Raw genomic sequence first — 16,039 nt, 5'->3', positions numbered from 1 at the left:
TGCCCTCCTTGTGTCGATGGGGCATCTGGTTCCACCCAGGAGCAAGTCACATCTGTCAACAATACACAATTGCTGCATTAACCAGCTCGACTGTCAAAAGCGAACACCGCGCAGGGGCTCAAATAACAGACATTTACAGCTCTTTAGGCTGGAGGTCTCAAGAAGTGCTGCCTGGTGTTCTCCTCAGGGCCCTCTACAGCTGGCAGATGGCATTGCCCCACATGGGGGTTCAGGCTTCAATGTGTTGGAGGGACACAACTCAGTCCTTATTGATGCTCAACTAGGGTTTATTCATGAATGGAATGATGGCTTAATAGTAAGAAAGCCCTTAATTAAATCCATCACACCATGGCCCTGGTCCTAAAACCAGGAGTTGGAGCAAGGACATCTCAGCAGCACCTGTCAAGTATTTGTAATTTTAAAGTATAATTTTTAATTTTGTTAAAAATCCTTATCTTTTTGTAGTTAATGTAATTTTGATTTACTTTATATACATTGAAATGCACAGGTATTGGCAAGTGTGCACATCTCTGTAACTGTCCTCACCAGGATGAGGCGCCTCTTTATACCCCAGAAAATTCCCTGGATCCCATTCAAGCCGCTTTGCAGCCCACCCTGTCTGAGTCTTGTCCAGGAAAGTTTCACACCAGTGGGATCAGCCAGCACCTGCCACTGTGTCCACCTCCATCCTTGGCACCGTGCCGTGTGACCCGTCCGGTGGCCGCATCTGCAGTGGCCTTTCTTGTGGTGCAGTGCTCTATGGCATGAATGTCCAGCATTCACTTACCTGTCCTCTCTCTCATCCTGTAGGCCGTTTCGCACTTGAGGCTATTTTGAAAACTGATGGAGCTGCTGAAGGTGTCACTGAGCACATTTTATGTGGGCTTTTATTTCTTCTGGTCAATATACGGGGGCAAAATTCCTGGGTCATAGGGCAGGTGGAGGTTCAGCTTTATAACAAATTACCTTCTTAGTGGGAGCATTCTTGTGCTTTGATTCTGATCACAATGGAAACAGCGCTCAAGCCTGCACCAGAAACAAAATATCTGCGCCTCAGGTCAAAAGTAGGTGCTAGTGTGGTCACTGTCATGTGGCACATCCTTGGCAGTGCCTGCAAAGGCCAGAGGAAGAGGCCCTCGTGAGTGGAGGCAGGACAGGGACGACCAAGGCACCATCTGTTTACAGGACAGAAACGCAGGAGAGGACCCAGCAGAAACCTGCCAGACACAGAGGAGGAGCTCGTGGGTTCACTCGACCAATAGAAGACTATGAAGAGGCCTAAGCGCCATTTCTGCCTGTTCCGTGAGGAATAGACAGTGCCATGTGCCATATCTGCAGAGCCCAGGAGGGTCTGGCAGGACTTGTTACCTGAACGCCCAGGGCTGGAGTGCCCTCTGGCCCTCAGGAGTCTAGTCCCAGTTAGGCAGGGCCAGTCCTGAGCCTCAGAGGAGATGCAACTCTTTGCCTTTTCTGGCTCCCAGGAAATGGCTGCTGAGAAATGAGACACAGGTCTGAGTCCCAGCACCTGAGCAGGCGCAGAACCAGCCCCTGGCAAGCCCCTCACCCCATGCAGACTTCAGCCAACCTCCGGCATTGGTGCTGACCCCTCCCTTCCTGTAGCTGCCACCAACTGACCAGTGCTCCTTGCTGATGAGGAAAAGACCCCTGCTGTCCATATAGCGAGAGAAAGAGACCCCAGAGATCTCTCTGTCTCCCTCATGCAGAGGGGAGAGCGTGTGAGGACAGTGAGAAGTGACTGTCTATACACCAAGGGGACAAACCCTCAGCACTGGCCTCAGACTTACAGCCTCTAAATTGTGAAAAAATGTTTCTGCCATTTCTGCAGCCCAGCCTTGGTCCTTGGCTACAGCAGCCCCAGTAGACCACGGTCTCCTGCCCAGGGGCCAGACAGGACACGGCTGTCCAACCGTACCCTCCAGCTGCCCGCCTGGAGGATGGTGCCATCTGCAAAGCTCCCCAGTCCTCCAAACACACACGCCCCCAAGAAATAAACTCTAGAAAGTTACAAAATCAGGCTTCAGGACATAGAGAGTTAAACAAATCTTCAAATTGATAGCTCTACAGTGTCAAAATCTCCCATGTAGTTTTTATATGCTTCCAATCGAAACCTGGTGTGGCCCTTTTTAATCAATGAAGTGGCTCATAAGGCCATTTAGAAAATTTGTGTTTTTAAAGCATCATTTTTTAAATTTATTTTTTATTTCAGATTAATATTAGGATGCATTGTTTGTGTTTGTTAGGTAAAGCCCAAGTTGTAGGTGAGCCCTTTAACTGGGAGGTGTGCCCTATGCCCCACAACGTGCCTGATAGGTGAGAGCGCCACACCCCTGCCTCCTCCCCCAGGTAAAACTACTTTGTAAAAACACTCAGCCTTTAGGCATTAAATTCTACTAAAATGCTCAGCAAAAAAATCAAACCTGTGATCAGCATGATTTTTGGAAAAGTTAAAGTTACAAACGTTGGAAATAAAAGAGTCTAGAATATAATTTTCTATTTCAGGGAAAAACTTTTTTTTTTTTTTTGGCTGGGGCTGGGTATGAACCCACTGCTTCCTCCGGCATACGGGTCGGCGCCCTACTCCTTTGAGCTGCAGGTGCCGCCCAGGGAAAAACTTTTTAAAGGTAAAAACCGTGGAACGGCCAGGTGTGGTGGCTCATGCCTATAACCCCAGCACTCTGGGAGGCTGATGAGGATGGCTTGCCTGAGCTCAGGAGTTTGAGACCAGCCTGAGCAAGACCCTGTCTTTAAAAAGTAGCTGGGCGTTGTGGTGGTTGCCTATAGTCCCAGTTACTTAGGAGATTGAGGTAGGATGATTGCTTAAACCCAGGAGTCTGAAGCTGCTGTGAGCTATGATGCCATAGCACTCTATCCAGGGCAATGGAGTGAGACTCTGTCTCAGAAAAAAAAAAGAGAGAGAGAGAGAGAGAAAGGTAAAAACCATGGAAATAAATGAAAAAGGAAGACACACGTAGTTAGTGTGGTGTACGAGATCTGACAATTAGGTTGGAGAACTCATCCTAGAAAATGTGTAACAAACCTCATGGCTGAATCTCACCACGGTCGCCTTCAAGGTTCTCCCCTTGGAAAGCCACGCACCAAGGCCTAGTCCACCCTTCACAGCAATTGGAAACTCCGTGTCTGGAATGGCCATAAGAGCAGACACTGTACCACACACAAAACACAACAATAATAATGAACGCCACTCAGCAAGACACTGCCACATGACCACATGAACATAGCTTGAGACACTGACATACCAAGTCATGAAACCTCATTGAGCTGTTTGTACAAACACCTGTGGCAGGTTCAGACCAGAAAAAGAGCTCCAGGATGGCTCTGAAGGGTGGCCTGGGTGCTGGTGTCTGTGCTAGCTTCCTAGGGGAGTACCTCAAAGGGGACCTTAGTGATATTCAGCAATAAGGCAGGTAGTAATTTTTCTAGGATTAGCTGTGGACTTAATTGTCATGCCTTCATATTTGTGAAATATATAACCTCATATATATTTTTCAAGGGTCCAAACGAGCTTTAACAGTAGAAAGGTCAGCAAGTCTGGAGAACAGTGAGTGGTCTCTCAAATCTGCTCTGCCCTTTCATCTCCAAAGCCACAGTGTTATACATAAAAGTTCAAAGAAAAAAACATATTAAGCCTTATTTTAAACAATAATAAGTAATAATCAGCATAACCCATGACAACATTTATTTATTTTTTCTTTTTTTTGAGACAGAGTCTCACTCTGTCACCCTGGGGTTGAGTGCCATGTTGTGGCATCACAGCTCACAGTAACCTCAAACTCTTGAGGCACCCACCATAATGCCCAACTATGGTTTTTACAGACGGGGTCTCCTGAGCTCAGGCAACCCACCTGCTTTGGCCTCCAAAAGTGCTAGGATTATAGGCGTGAGCCACCGTGCCCAGCCTATGATAACATTTCTAATTCAAAATTAATCTCCCTAAATCAATTGTCCTAAACTACTCAAGATATATATCTTTCCATTGGAACTACAACCTCATATTTTTAAAAACATAAAGAGGAAAGTTGAAATCCTAGCACAAATGTATGCGGCTCCCAGCCTCTCCATGGCTTCGCTGGTCCCTGGTTGGCGCTTGGCGATCACAGTGAGCCTATGAGTAGTGGAACTCGAAGTGTCCACAGGAGCCGCAGCACCGGCCGCCCACAGTCAGCTCTCCATAGAAACCTGAATGGTCGAAACAGATGTAAAGCTTGAGTGAGAAGTGACACCACAGTCAGCAAGTGAATGTGACAACAGCCTCAGAGTCCTGCTGGCTTCCCTGGGGCCAGCCATGGCAGCAGAAGTGTCCCTTCCCAGGGCCTTGTCCCTGGGGCTGCTAAGCCTTGGGAACAGGGCGGAGCATCTTTCTGGTGATGGAAATGGAAATGATTCCCTCAGAAAACCTCAGTGCTTGTGTCCCAATTGCCATGACTTCCAGACTGACAGGCTCTGAATCATAGTGACTTCCTGGTGGGGAAGCACAGGCCCGGAGCAGGGACGGGAGAGTTGAGGGTCCATCCCCAGTCTTTGATCCTGCCACCCTGATAGAAGTGCCAGAAGCCTGCACAGACTGAGTCCAGCTGACCCAGAGCAGAGCCTCCCACGGGCAGTGACCCCAGCCGTGCAACCCCATCTACACAGATTCGGGAGGGCGCCCTGGGGCGCCTGGGCAGGGGTGGTGCCAGGCAGCTATCCTGGGATCCAGGCCTGGGCCTGTGCAGCACCCACACCCCTTGAACCCAAGAGCCCAGGGCAAGTCCAGAGTGAGGTGGCCACTGCATGAGGCCTACAGGGGCTACCACTGACCTTCCAAAAGGCTACAGGTGTATGTAGCAGGGAGGTGGGCAAAGGGGAAGGGGTAGGCTCTGCTACGCTGGGTGCTTGGAGTCTGAGTGACCTGACACAGCACTGAGACCCCCCCAGCAGGACATCGCTCTCAGTCTCCTGAGTGATCTGAGAGCAGTGTCCACCACGGTACCGCTTGGGTAAATGTACAGTTACACATCACTAAATAAGTGATTCTTCTTCCTTAGGTACCTATGTGGTTTGATGTCCCAGCTACTGTGGCTCTCGCTGCAAAGCTTCCTGGATGCCATTGGACACACCTTCGTCTGTGTCCCCTGGTCCCCACCTTGGCTTGGCTCTCCCCAGCTTGTGTGACTGGGACAAGTCACCTGACCAAGCCCTAGTCCTCCTCTACTAGTGTTGGCTGCTGGCAGGGCCTCTGGAATCAGCATCCTGACTGGGAGGTGGGCAGGACACTGGTCCCCTGCCACGTGTGTGGCCTTGTCTCCTGTCCATGAGTAGCTGGGCCTTGGGAAGGCTGGCCTAGAGGGGCCGTTCTCTCCACCACCCACTGTATAGAACACCAGGGGGCAGGTGGGTCAGTGCTGTTGGCCTGCAGCCTGGCCCCAAGCTGCATGTGGCAGCTTCTGATGGTGCTCTGGACAGCGTCGTTGCCATGGTCACAGATGCAGAGCCATCTGCTCAGGCTCCAGGCCTGCAGCAGCCCTGTTCCCAGGATGGACCATGGGGACTTCAGGACAGACTATGGCCCCTACACACTGGCCAGTCCTCGTCTGGTGCTCACCAGTGATTAACCCTGGCTGGCAAGTGAGGGTTTCCAGACCTGGTGTTAGGAACATGGGTTCCCATCCAGCTCTGCCCCAAATAAGCCACCTCCTGAGCTTGTTCACTCTGGACCTCAGGATCTCTGGTTCTCAGAAACAGAGTGACCGTGCCAGGCTGTCACCACCACACCAAGGCCTGGGCATGTGCCATCAAGGCTGCTGACCCTCAGTGGGCTGGCCTGGGCCCCAGAGGCCTTAGAAATGCTGCATCACCTAGGGCTGACGAGCTGTGGGTTGTGCTGTTGCTGAGCCTGGGCCCCACTCTGAACCTCCTCAGCATGACATGTGGGACGACTTGTGTCTGTGCACAGTGGGAGTACACACATGTGTGTGCACATGGCCCGTGCCTGAGTGCTGCTGAGTCCCAGGAGCTGTGGCACCACGCTGCCCTGCCCCTCAGTCACTGCCAGCCCAGGCAGCCCTTCCAATGGTCCTGGAAGGCAGGGACTCAGGCTGATTCAAGCTAATAAGCTCGCGGATTGCTCAGCGGTGGCATGGCCTCCACCTTGTCCCCAAGAACCAAGACTCAGGGACAGTATTGGGGGTGTCCCAGAACACGAGGGCCATCTGCTCTGACCACCATGGCAGTTTTTGCAGAGGGGACATGCCAGTGTCCTATAGCAAAATGCCCTAAACTTGGTAGTCTAAATAATGCAAATTTATTAGTTTAGAATTCTGGTGGTTGGTCTCTCAGAGCTAAAATCTAGGTGCTGGCAGGGCTGTGTCCTCTGGGGCCCGGGGCAGACTAGGCCCTACCTTTTCTAACTCCCAGAGGTGCCACTATCCTGGGCCACCCCTCCACCTCCAGAGGAAGTGGAAGGCATGTCCCAGCCCTCTGTCCTCATGAGCACTGTGATGACTAGGGTTAACTCACATAACCCAAGACAATCTCCCAGTTCGGTATCCCTAACTTAATCCCATCAACAGGGTCCCCATACAGAGAACCAGCTTCAGGGGCCGGGCACAGTGCTGAGCCACCAGCCCCTGCACATAGGAAGGTGAGGCAGATGGGGCCAGAGCCAGGTGTCTGCATACACCTTAGGGACATGTCAGGAATGCCCAGGCCCTGGGCCCACTCGTGCTTCCTGCCCTGGCTTTGGGGATCCCATCATTTTGCTGACCGCCAGGAAGAGCTGTCCAGGGTGGCCGGCCCCACTCACATCCACAGGTTTCTCAGCCCTTGGCATGAAGGCAAACATCCAGCTAGAGCTGAGAGGGCCCTGCGCTGGCCTTCAACCCCAGACCTGTCCCGTCACCTGCCTGAATGACCACCTAGGCAGAGCCAAGCTTCCTGGCTGCTTTCAGTAAAGAAAAACACACCCAGGTCCACGTCCAGTTTAGAACTGTGTCTGCCCCCACTGCAGGTCAGGCATGCTCCAGGCTCTAAGGGGGGAGTGCGTCCTTGCCCTCTCTCCCCTCAGTGGCCTTCCACCCCAGGGACAACCCCTGGACATTGGGATGGTCCTGTAAGTGGCCAAGCCAGACTCTGGCCCATCTCCCACTGTTGGACCACTCAGGATTGCCACTGTGCAGGCTCTGGGGGCCGCAAACCCAGCCAAAAAAACATGAGTGTGGGGAAGGGTATGGGTGCTGGCTTCCCTCCTAGGGTCAGGGTTGAGTTTGGGGTTTGTGTTGGGCTTAGGGTTGAGGAGGGGTTTGGGTTGGGCTTAGAGCTGGGGTCAAGTGGGGTTAGGGGTGAGCTTGAGGCTGGGGCCTTGTGCAGTAGGGTGCTGAGCCGGGGCCCAGCCACCGGTGCTGAGATATCTGTCTGCCTGGTGGCCCAGAGGGTACCATGAGCCCCTAGTGCCCTTCTCCTCCCCTCTGGCCTTGAAATTGCCTGAACCCTCCCTAGAAACAAGACCCCTCCTCCTTTCCACTCTCCTGGGAATGGACGGACGCCCAGCCACAGATCCAGTGGAGAGGCTCCCCTGCTCTTGTGAAGACCCGGGGCATCACCCAGATCCCCAGACTGTGACTCGCAGCTTTCCCCACAGAAACGGTCTTTGTAGATGGGGTCTGGCCATGGCCCTGTGCAGATCCTCCTGAAACTCCCACGGGAGCCCCTTCCCTGAATGGCAACAAGCCCAGGTCACTCACATCCCATGAGGCTGGGACATCCACTGAGGCAGCCCCCTTGTCCCATGCCTGCTGCCGTGGCAGGGCTTATCCCCCTTGGCCACTGATGATCTTGATGACCCCATCAGTCGGTACAGGGGCTGAGTCAGGGTTCATGGGGGGCAGCATGTCCAGGGCACTCATGCTTACATGTGGGCCACAAGAACAGGGTGTGGGTACAGCCACGGTGGGCCCAGGCAGGAACGTCCTCTCAAGGGGCCTCCACTGCCCCCTGCAACAAGTGTGCATCATGCCTCTTAGACAGGTGGGGTCACAGGAGGGAATGGAGGGGAGGGGTGTGCCACAGGAGGGCACCCCAGGACTTCCCAACAGCCAGAGAAAGAGCTCAGTGAGCAGGAGGGGCTTCAGTGTGGGCCTCCTCAGAGAGGAGGCACTTTCTTCTGGGTGGGAACTCCAAAAGGCCAGGATGGTGGGTAGTTTAGGGACCTGACTCTGGGTTCAGGAAAGGGAAAGGGGCCTTCTGGTGGCCTCTGGGTCCTCTGCCACCTCCTGCTGACTGGCACAGGGAGGGAAGGAGCCCCACACGCTCTCTGGGTGCCCCCTGAAGAGCCATGTTATGGGATCCAAGATCTGGGCCGACTGTGGGGAAGGAGCAAGTGAAGAGTCCTTGGCAGCAGGGAAGGCCCCCCTGAATGCCAGACGAGCCTGGCCGGCACCCACAGGACGTAGAGGCAGAGACGGCACCCTGCCCTTCACACCTGGCCCTTGGTCCCCAGGCTCCCAGAGACCTAGGGTCATGTCTCTCAGGCAAACCCACTGGGCAGTGACCTCCTTCATCTGTCCAAGGGGTCTGAGTCCTTTTGCACTCCTCCAAGAGCCTGTAACGGTGCTAGGTTCCTAAACCCCACATCCTTAGCGTGAGCTTACTAGGTGCTTTCCTCTGGGCAAAAGCCTCTGGCCCAGGGCACTGTTAGCACCTATTTCCTCCAGACATTGGACCTGGACACCCTGCCATGAGCTGATGCCATCTGTGCCACGTGGGTCACACCAGTGCCACGCCAGCACTCTGTGCACCCTAGGGCGTCTGGCCACTTGGTTCTAGTTCTCACTGGAAGTTTGAGTGTCACCACCAGTTTCTGTGTGGGTTGGTGTCCACCAAGCACCGTGTCACCTGGGCAGCATGGTGGGAAGAAAGGTGAGCCGGGTGTGGACCTGGCCTCCACTTGCACTGGGTGCGTCTTCCTGCCCGGCTCTGGTCTGGCTGGTGGGCAGAGCAGTGGCCACCAAACACTCTATAACATGGAGGCCCCCATGATATACATGGCTCATACTGGTCACATCTGGCCCTGGACAGTTACTGCACATCCCCCTCCCCGTGGACACCAGTACAGGACAGTGTGGAAAGAGCATTTGGAACTGGCCCTGGATGGTTATCCCATGTACCCCTCCCCGTGGACACCAGCACGGGACAGGGTGGGAGGAGCATTTGGGATTTGTTGGTTGTTTCTTTTCAGTGCACAATGACAGAAAAATCAGGACTTTGTTCCGATGAGCTTTTCCAGTTTCTGCGGCAGCACAGTAGACAGGTCAGACCCTGTGTGCTACAACGCTGACGCACTGTGTGGCTGAGACCATCAGAACCCAGCAAGCCACCGGGATGGGGCACTTCAAGACACCTGAAACATTCTAAACACAAATCACCCTTGATTTCTCATCATTTTTAAGCATCTGTTCAATGAAGCATCTATACATACCTTATATTTTATTAAGTCCATATACAATTTACATTTACTTATTTGCTCCCCCCAAAATATATTCAAAGTAATTTTAAAATAAACATATAAAAGGCAATAAGAAATGAAATTATAAATCAGAATCATATAGGTGGAGGTAATGTCCACCAAGAATGTGAAGTGATATAGGTAAGAAAATCAAGCACTAAATTATCTCTGAGATTCCTGGCAGCAAAGGTGAAAAGACAGAGTTTTTGTTGCTGGAGAAAAGGAAGCATCCCGTTGGTTGGCCTTGAAACATGGAGCATATGTCCTCCCATCCTTAGAAAAGGAGCTGCTTTAGATATCAGAGAGTAGAGAAGCAAGGCACAGAGGTAACCCAGGGACGCACCTTCCCGGACAGGTTCAGCAGGAGAGGCAGGAGGTGGTGGGCCATGTCTGTCTGCTGCTGGCACTGCCCCTTGGGGGCCTGCACTGGACCTTTCCCAGGTTTCTCTCATGGTTTTCCCCTCTCACTAGACTAAAATTTTGACACAGATATTCTGAGAATAAACAAGATGTTGAACATTTAGTTTGAGCTATACATTCCACTTAGTTCTCTAGAAAAACCTGCTCTCTGCAACTTTGCTGTGGGAGAAGGGCTTGTGTTCAGATGCTCCCAGGATGTACAAGGTAAACAAAGCCCAGCCAGCTCCCCAGCGGAGGACCTAGCACCTGCAGCAGGTGGATCTGCATTAGACCTCTCTGGAGACTTCACACTTATAAAGCATTCACCTCCCACAGGTCTTTGAGGGAGAGGCCTGCACAGTGGAAGGGGCATGGACATCAAGACTGGTGGGGCAGAAGTCCCAACGGGATGGTTTCCTGACTGTGTTGTCGTGGGCAAGCCAACCTGTTCCTCTAAGTTCCAGTTTCCTTATCTGTCAAGTGGGTTGAACAATGAAACCACCCGACCTGGAGATGCGGCAGTGTAGACACGCTACAGTGGCTGTGATCATCTACCTCGAGGGGGAACGCGAAGGCACCAGACTCCACCTGCTCCAAAAGCTGTGGCAGCCAGTGGGCCGAGGTCTGCCGGGAGCAGGCGCTAGGGCACAGCGCCAACGAGGTCCTTGGACACAGGGGCACTAGGCAGGGACTTGAGGTACTCCAGGTGCCGCCGGGCGTCCTCTTGGTTGTGGCGCACGTAGTACACCACGTAGGCGATCACCATGGCAAACCAGCCGAACATGGTGACCAGCATGGCCACATCGGTGGTCTTGTGGTGGATGCTGCAGAAGCTGACGCCAGAGTCCAGGGCCTGGATCAGGGGCTTCCCCACGAACTCGTCCTGCACGGAGGTGTGGCAGGCAATCTCATCCACTGAGTCGGGGTCCAGCTTCAGCTCCCACAAGGCCTCCTGCAGGGCACACTCACAGTGCAGGGGGTTGTGGGACAGGCGTATCTTGGCACTGAGCTTGCCCAGGGCATCCTTGGGGACCCTCCGGATGCGGTTGTGTGACAGATCCAGCAGCCGCAGGCCCCCAGCCAGGCCAGAGAAGGCAGCAGGGCTGATGGTCTCGATGAAGTTTTGAGACAAGTCCAGTTCTCTCAGTTGGGTCAGGTGCTGGAAGGCTCCGTTGGGGATGTGGGAGATTTTGTTGGCATCCAGCTTCAGGAGCACGGCCTCTGCAGGGACGTCCCTGGGGATCTCCTGGAGGCCCCTTGCGCTGCAGTGGACAGCCACAGCCCCAGCATGCTCAGGACACCGGCAGGGGTGAGGGCAGGAGGCACCTACACGCAGGCAGAAGAGGAGGAAGAGGCAGGACCTTCTTGTGGAAACCAGCAGGGGCGAGGGGCCTGCGGTGCCCATCCTGACTCTTCCTGGCCGTGCCTTACGTCCAGGGTGGTGCTCTCCACGTGCAGTTCTACAAGAGAACAGGACAGAGTAGGGAAAGGGGGCGGGAGGGCAGCATTGCCCAACAGTCCCGGGCACACTGAAGGATCCAGGTGGGGGATCAGGCCTCCTCCAACACACCTGCCCTGTACCTTACATCTGGAGACGCCCATGCAACCCAGGAGGCACCTCAGGAATGGGGTCAGCTGCCGCTGACCGCTTGCTGAGGACAGGTTGGCTCAGTGGTCAGGGGACTCCTGGCCAGCACCAGAGGCTGGGCGGGCCTAGATTGGCCCAGTTCTTCAGGGCTGGACCCCGGAGGGCCCCACAGGGTTTCTTCAGGGTGGAGGGCCAGGTCTCGAGGGCGCTCGGTGCCAGGGGCTACTCTGCCTGCCCTCCCAGCGCTCCGCCACTATTGACAACCCTTGAAAACTGGAACAATAGATCAAGCTCTTCGCTGCCCTCCGCATGGCACCAGGACCTCGCCTTTTATTTCAATTGTCTGAGAAGAAACAGAGAACCGAGAAAAGCCAAGCCCTGTGCGCGCGGCCCGCGCTGGGCGTGGAGTAGCGGGCCGCGCGCTAAGCCAGGCGGGGCTCGGACTCCCGGGACCTCGGGACGCCCAGGACTCCCGGGACCCCCGGACCTGGCACTCGCGGGGAGGATGAACGGGGTAAGGCAGGGTCCACGCTCCCGGGACGGGGAGGGGCTTTACCTGCGCGGCCGGAGGCTGCTCTCCGCTCTCGGGCCTGTCGGAGCCCGCCCGACCCGGCGACACACCCTGCTAGGTGGCCACCCGTGCCCCCGCACCCACACCGCGGCAGCCTGCTGGGGAGGACGAGCTCTAGCCTGCGCGGCCCGCGGGCGGGGCACGGGGCTGGACGGGGCGGGAGGGGAGAGGGGGGCGGGCCTGGGGAGGGCAGGGCCTGAGGGAAAGGGGCGGGGCAAAGCGTGGCAGGGGCGGGCTCCGGCGCTGTGGGCGGGGATGGAGGCGGGGCTACGAGGCGGCAGGGGCTGCCCCTAAGCCGGTCCACCCGCCGAGCTTCGTGTCCAGGGCCCTTCCCCCGGCGTCCGCCAGCCTGAAGACCCTGGATCAGCGCGAAGCCCCCTCTGGGCGCCCCTCGCCGGCCGTCGCAGATGAGTGGGTCAGCCCTGCGGCATCTGAGTTCCCCTTGCCTAGGACCCCCGCTCCACCACCCCAGTCTGAAGTCTGGTGCGTGTTGGTACCCGAAGGGGGCGGGGAATGGCGGGTGGGGGCATTGGGGATGGACCTGAGCCTCCTTGAGGTCTTTTCAAGTAGCCTTACTGTGGATTAGTTGATATACAATAAAACTAGGTATGTAAATTTGATACGTTTGCACATTTTCGTGCACCTGTGAAACCACGGCCTCAATCAGCATAGCGAATGCCGGGAAGAAGCGTCCCCTTTGTCCTTGCTCCCTCTCCTCCCCATCACCGGGCAAGCTGCTGACCTGCTCGCTGTCATTAACGGCTGGTTTGCTTTTCCTGTAATTTCATAAATGGAATCATACAGTGTGTACTTTCTCGTCTACTTCCTTCACGCGGAATAATTATACTGGGTTCACTGTGTTGGTGGGTTTAGTGCTGACTAGTGCCCCACTGCGAGAATAGACCAGTTAGTACATCCATTCACCCGTTCATCTCTGTGTGGGTTGTCTCCAGTTTGGGGCTCTTAGAAACGAAGCTGATAGAAACACTGTGGCCAAGTTTTTATCTCCCTGGGGTAAACACCTAGGAGTGGAGTGGCTGGATCTCAGGGTAGCTGTAGTCAAGCCTCTCAGAAACTGACAAAGGGAACGTACCTTTCCGTCCCCACCTACGGTGAGCGAGCGCTCCATAGCCTCGCCAACACTTGGTATGGTTCATCTTTTTAATTTTAGACATTCTAGTAAGTGTGTAGTGACAGATGGAATTGTGGTTTTGATTTGCATTTCCCTAGTGGCTAATTCTGTTGAGCAGCTTTTCACCTGTTAATTTGCCACCTTCTGTAGGGCAGTGTTCTGTTAAAATATTTTACTCACTTTTAATTGGGTTGTTATTGTTGAGTTTTGAGAGTTCTCAATTATAGCAGAATTTCTGTAAGTTGGCCACTCAAGGGACCATAACAAACTGGTCAACTTATGGAGGGGGTCGACATAAAGATCTAGGCCTAGTGCATGTCCAGTCTATGAAAATTAGGTCAACAGAAGAAGAAGTTGGTCAATGTGGGGAGGTGGTCAGTACAGAGGTTCTGCTGTATATTGATTGATTTCAAGTGTAAAATCAACCTTGTGTTCTTGGGATAAATCCAACTGGCTCGTGATATATTATCTTTTTTTTTTTTTTTTTTGAGATAAAGTTTCACTTTGTTGCCCTCAGTAGAGGGGATTGTTGCCATTGTTGTGGCATCACAGCTCACGGCAACCTCAAACTCTTGGGCTCAAGCTATTCTCTTGTCTCAGCCTCCAGAGTAGCTGGCACTACAGATGCCCAACATAACACCTGGCTATTTTTAGAGACAGGGTCTCCTTGCCGCTCAGACTGGTCTCAAACTCATGCACCCAGGCAAATCCACCCCCCCCACGGCCTCCCAGAGTGCTAGGATTACAGGCGTGAGCCACCACACCCTGCCTTATCATTTTTGTATATGGTTGAATTATTTAAGGAATATTCAACTGCTGAGCTTGTCTTTTCTGAATGTTGATAGTTTGTATCCTTTAAGGAAATGTCTATTTCATCTAAGTGGTTGAATTTTATCAGCATAACGTTGTTTGTAATATTCCCTTGTCATTCTTTTAATATGTAGACAGCATGAAATGGTATCACTTCTCTCATTCTGATGTGAGTTATTTGTGGCTTGCTCTTTATTTTTACTGATCACTAGATTAGAAGGTTATTAAGCTTGATCTTCTGAAGGACCCAGCTTGGGGGTTCATTGTTCCACTTTTTAAAATTGACTTCCATGCTGCAGATACCGGACAAAGTGGCGCTTCAGCCAGCTCAGCTGAGCCGGGCTGGGGGGCCTGCTTCCTCTGTCTTGGCTGCGGCAGCCAGCAGAGGAACCCACAGGCTGGAGCAAGCGGAGAGAGCTTTCCTCTCCCACCAGAGGCTCCAGTAGCAAAAAAGTCCTAATGGGAGCAGGGGAAAAACACTGAGGAGTCCTCCAGTGCATCCATAATTCGTCCATTTTCAATTCTGCTCCTGATTGATCCATTTTCTCTTGAGCTCAGCTTTCAGCTCATTGGACCCTATATAAACCCCTGAGTAGAGCCGGTAAGGAGCAGATCATCACAGAATTTTGAGGGAAAGAGAGCAGGAGAGCAAAGACCTCAGCAGATTGCTGCAGACCTTGGAGGGAGAGAGAGAGAACAGAAGAGGAAGAGCTGTAACACTTGTATCCTGCCCTGCAAAGAGGTTTGGCTCTTTGTAAGAGCTGTGACACTTGTGTAAAACCTATCTTATCCTGCTCTGCGAGGTTTGGCTCTTTGTAAGAGCTGTAATACCTGTTAAATAAAACTTAACTTCCATCCTGTGGTCCATCAATTCATTCATCGAGTCATTGAGACCAAGAGCCTGGAAATCCAATATCAAAAGTCTGGTATCACTGCTCTTCATTGTCTCTTTTGCTTACATTGTGTTTAAAATTCTCTTTTTTGATTTCTTAAAGTGGAAGCTGGGCTCACCAATTTGTAAACTTTTTTTTTCTGGTATTCTATTTTGATGCTTTAAATTTCCTACTCAGTCCAGCTTTAACTGCATCCCAGAAATTTTGATATGTTATAATTTTGTTTTCACTAAGTTTAAAATAATTCATAAATTCCCTTTTGATTTCCTTTTTGGCCCATGAATTTAGAAGTATGTTATTTCATTTGATGTTATATGGAGATTTTTCTGGAGGTCTTCCTGATATTATTAATTTAAGTACATTGTTGTCAGCCGACACACTCTGTATGTTCTGGATCCTTTTAACTTTATCAATACTCATTTTATGGCTCAGCGCCTGTAGCACAATGATTATGGTGCCAACCACATACACCCAGGCTGGTGGTTTCAAACCAGCCTGGGTCAGTTAACACAACAATGACAACTACAACATAAAATAGCCCCAAGCTGTGTCAAGCACCTGTAGTCCCAGCTACTTGGGAGTCTAAAGCAAGAGAATTGCTTAAGCCCAAGAGTTGAAGGTTGCTGTGAGCTGTGACAGCACAGCACTCTACCAAGGTGACATAGTGAGACGCTCTCTCAAAAAAAATACTCATTTTGTGGCCTGGGACACAGCTGATGGCTGTGGCATGTGCCCCAAACGTATGTGCTGCTGATCAGGGGATGCTGTAACTGGCCATGAGGTCAAGGTTGTGATGGAGTAGCCCGTGTTGTTGTCCACCTTCTGTCTCCTTGCTCTGTTAATCATGGAGAGGGAGTGTTGAAAGCCCTGAGTGTGACTGTAGGTCTGTCTGCTTCTCCCTGCAGCTCTGTCAGTTTCTACTTCCTTCCTGCTACTGAAAGAAATTTCCTTCAGGATTTCCATACTGTCTACGCATCTCCCTCAAGGTACTCAGTAGCTTCACAGGGGTAAATGGCAACTTTTCAGTGGAGAAACCACCCACCATGACAGGGTTGGTACAGTGAAACCACCCACACATGACAGGGTTGGTACAGTGAAACCACCCACACATGACAGGGTTGGTACA

The 16,039-nt window shown here is 52.6% G+C and overlaps 1 protein-coding gene across 1 annotated transcript; it reads right to left on the bottom strand.

Annotated features, from left to right (window-relative positions):
* Nucleotides 1-10,559: 10,559 nt before the first annotated feature.
* On the bottom strand, nucleotides 10,560-11,521 carry LRRC3 (leucine rich repeat containing 3). Its single transcript, XM_003798133.2, has 2 exons — nucleotides 11,490-11,521; nucleotides 10,560-11,379 (listed from the first exon to the last, which is right to left on the bottom strand). The coding sequence occupies exons 1-2, from the start codon at nucleotides 11,519-11,521 to the stop codon at nucleotides 10,560-10,562; spliced, it is 852 nt and encodes a 283-aa protein (XP_003798181.2).
* Nucleotides 11,522-16,039: the final 4,518 nt, after the last annotated feature.

The sequence above is a fragment of the Otolemur garnettii genome, unplaced genomic scaffold (assembly GCF_000181295.1).
Source record: "Otolemur garnettii isolate 467f Iridium unplaced genomic scaffold, OtoGar3 scaffold00128, whole genome shotgun sequence".
NCBI lineage: Eukaryota > Metazoa > Chordata > Mammalia > Primates > Galagidae > Otolemur > Otolemur garnettii.
Note: the sequence above shows the minus strand (reverse complement) of the source record. Positions and strands in the feature narration are given on the sequence as shown.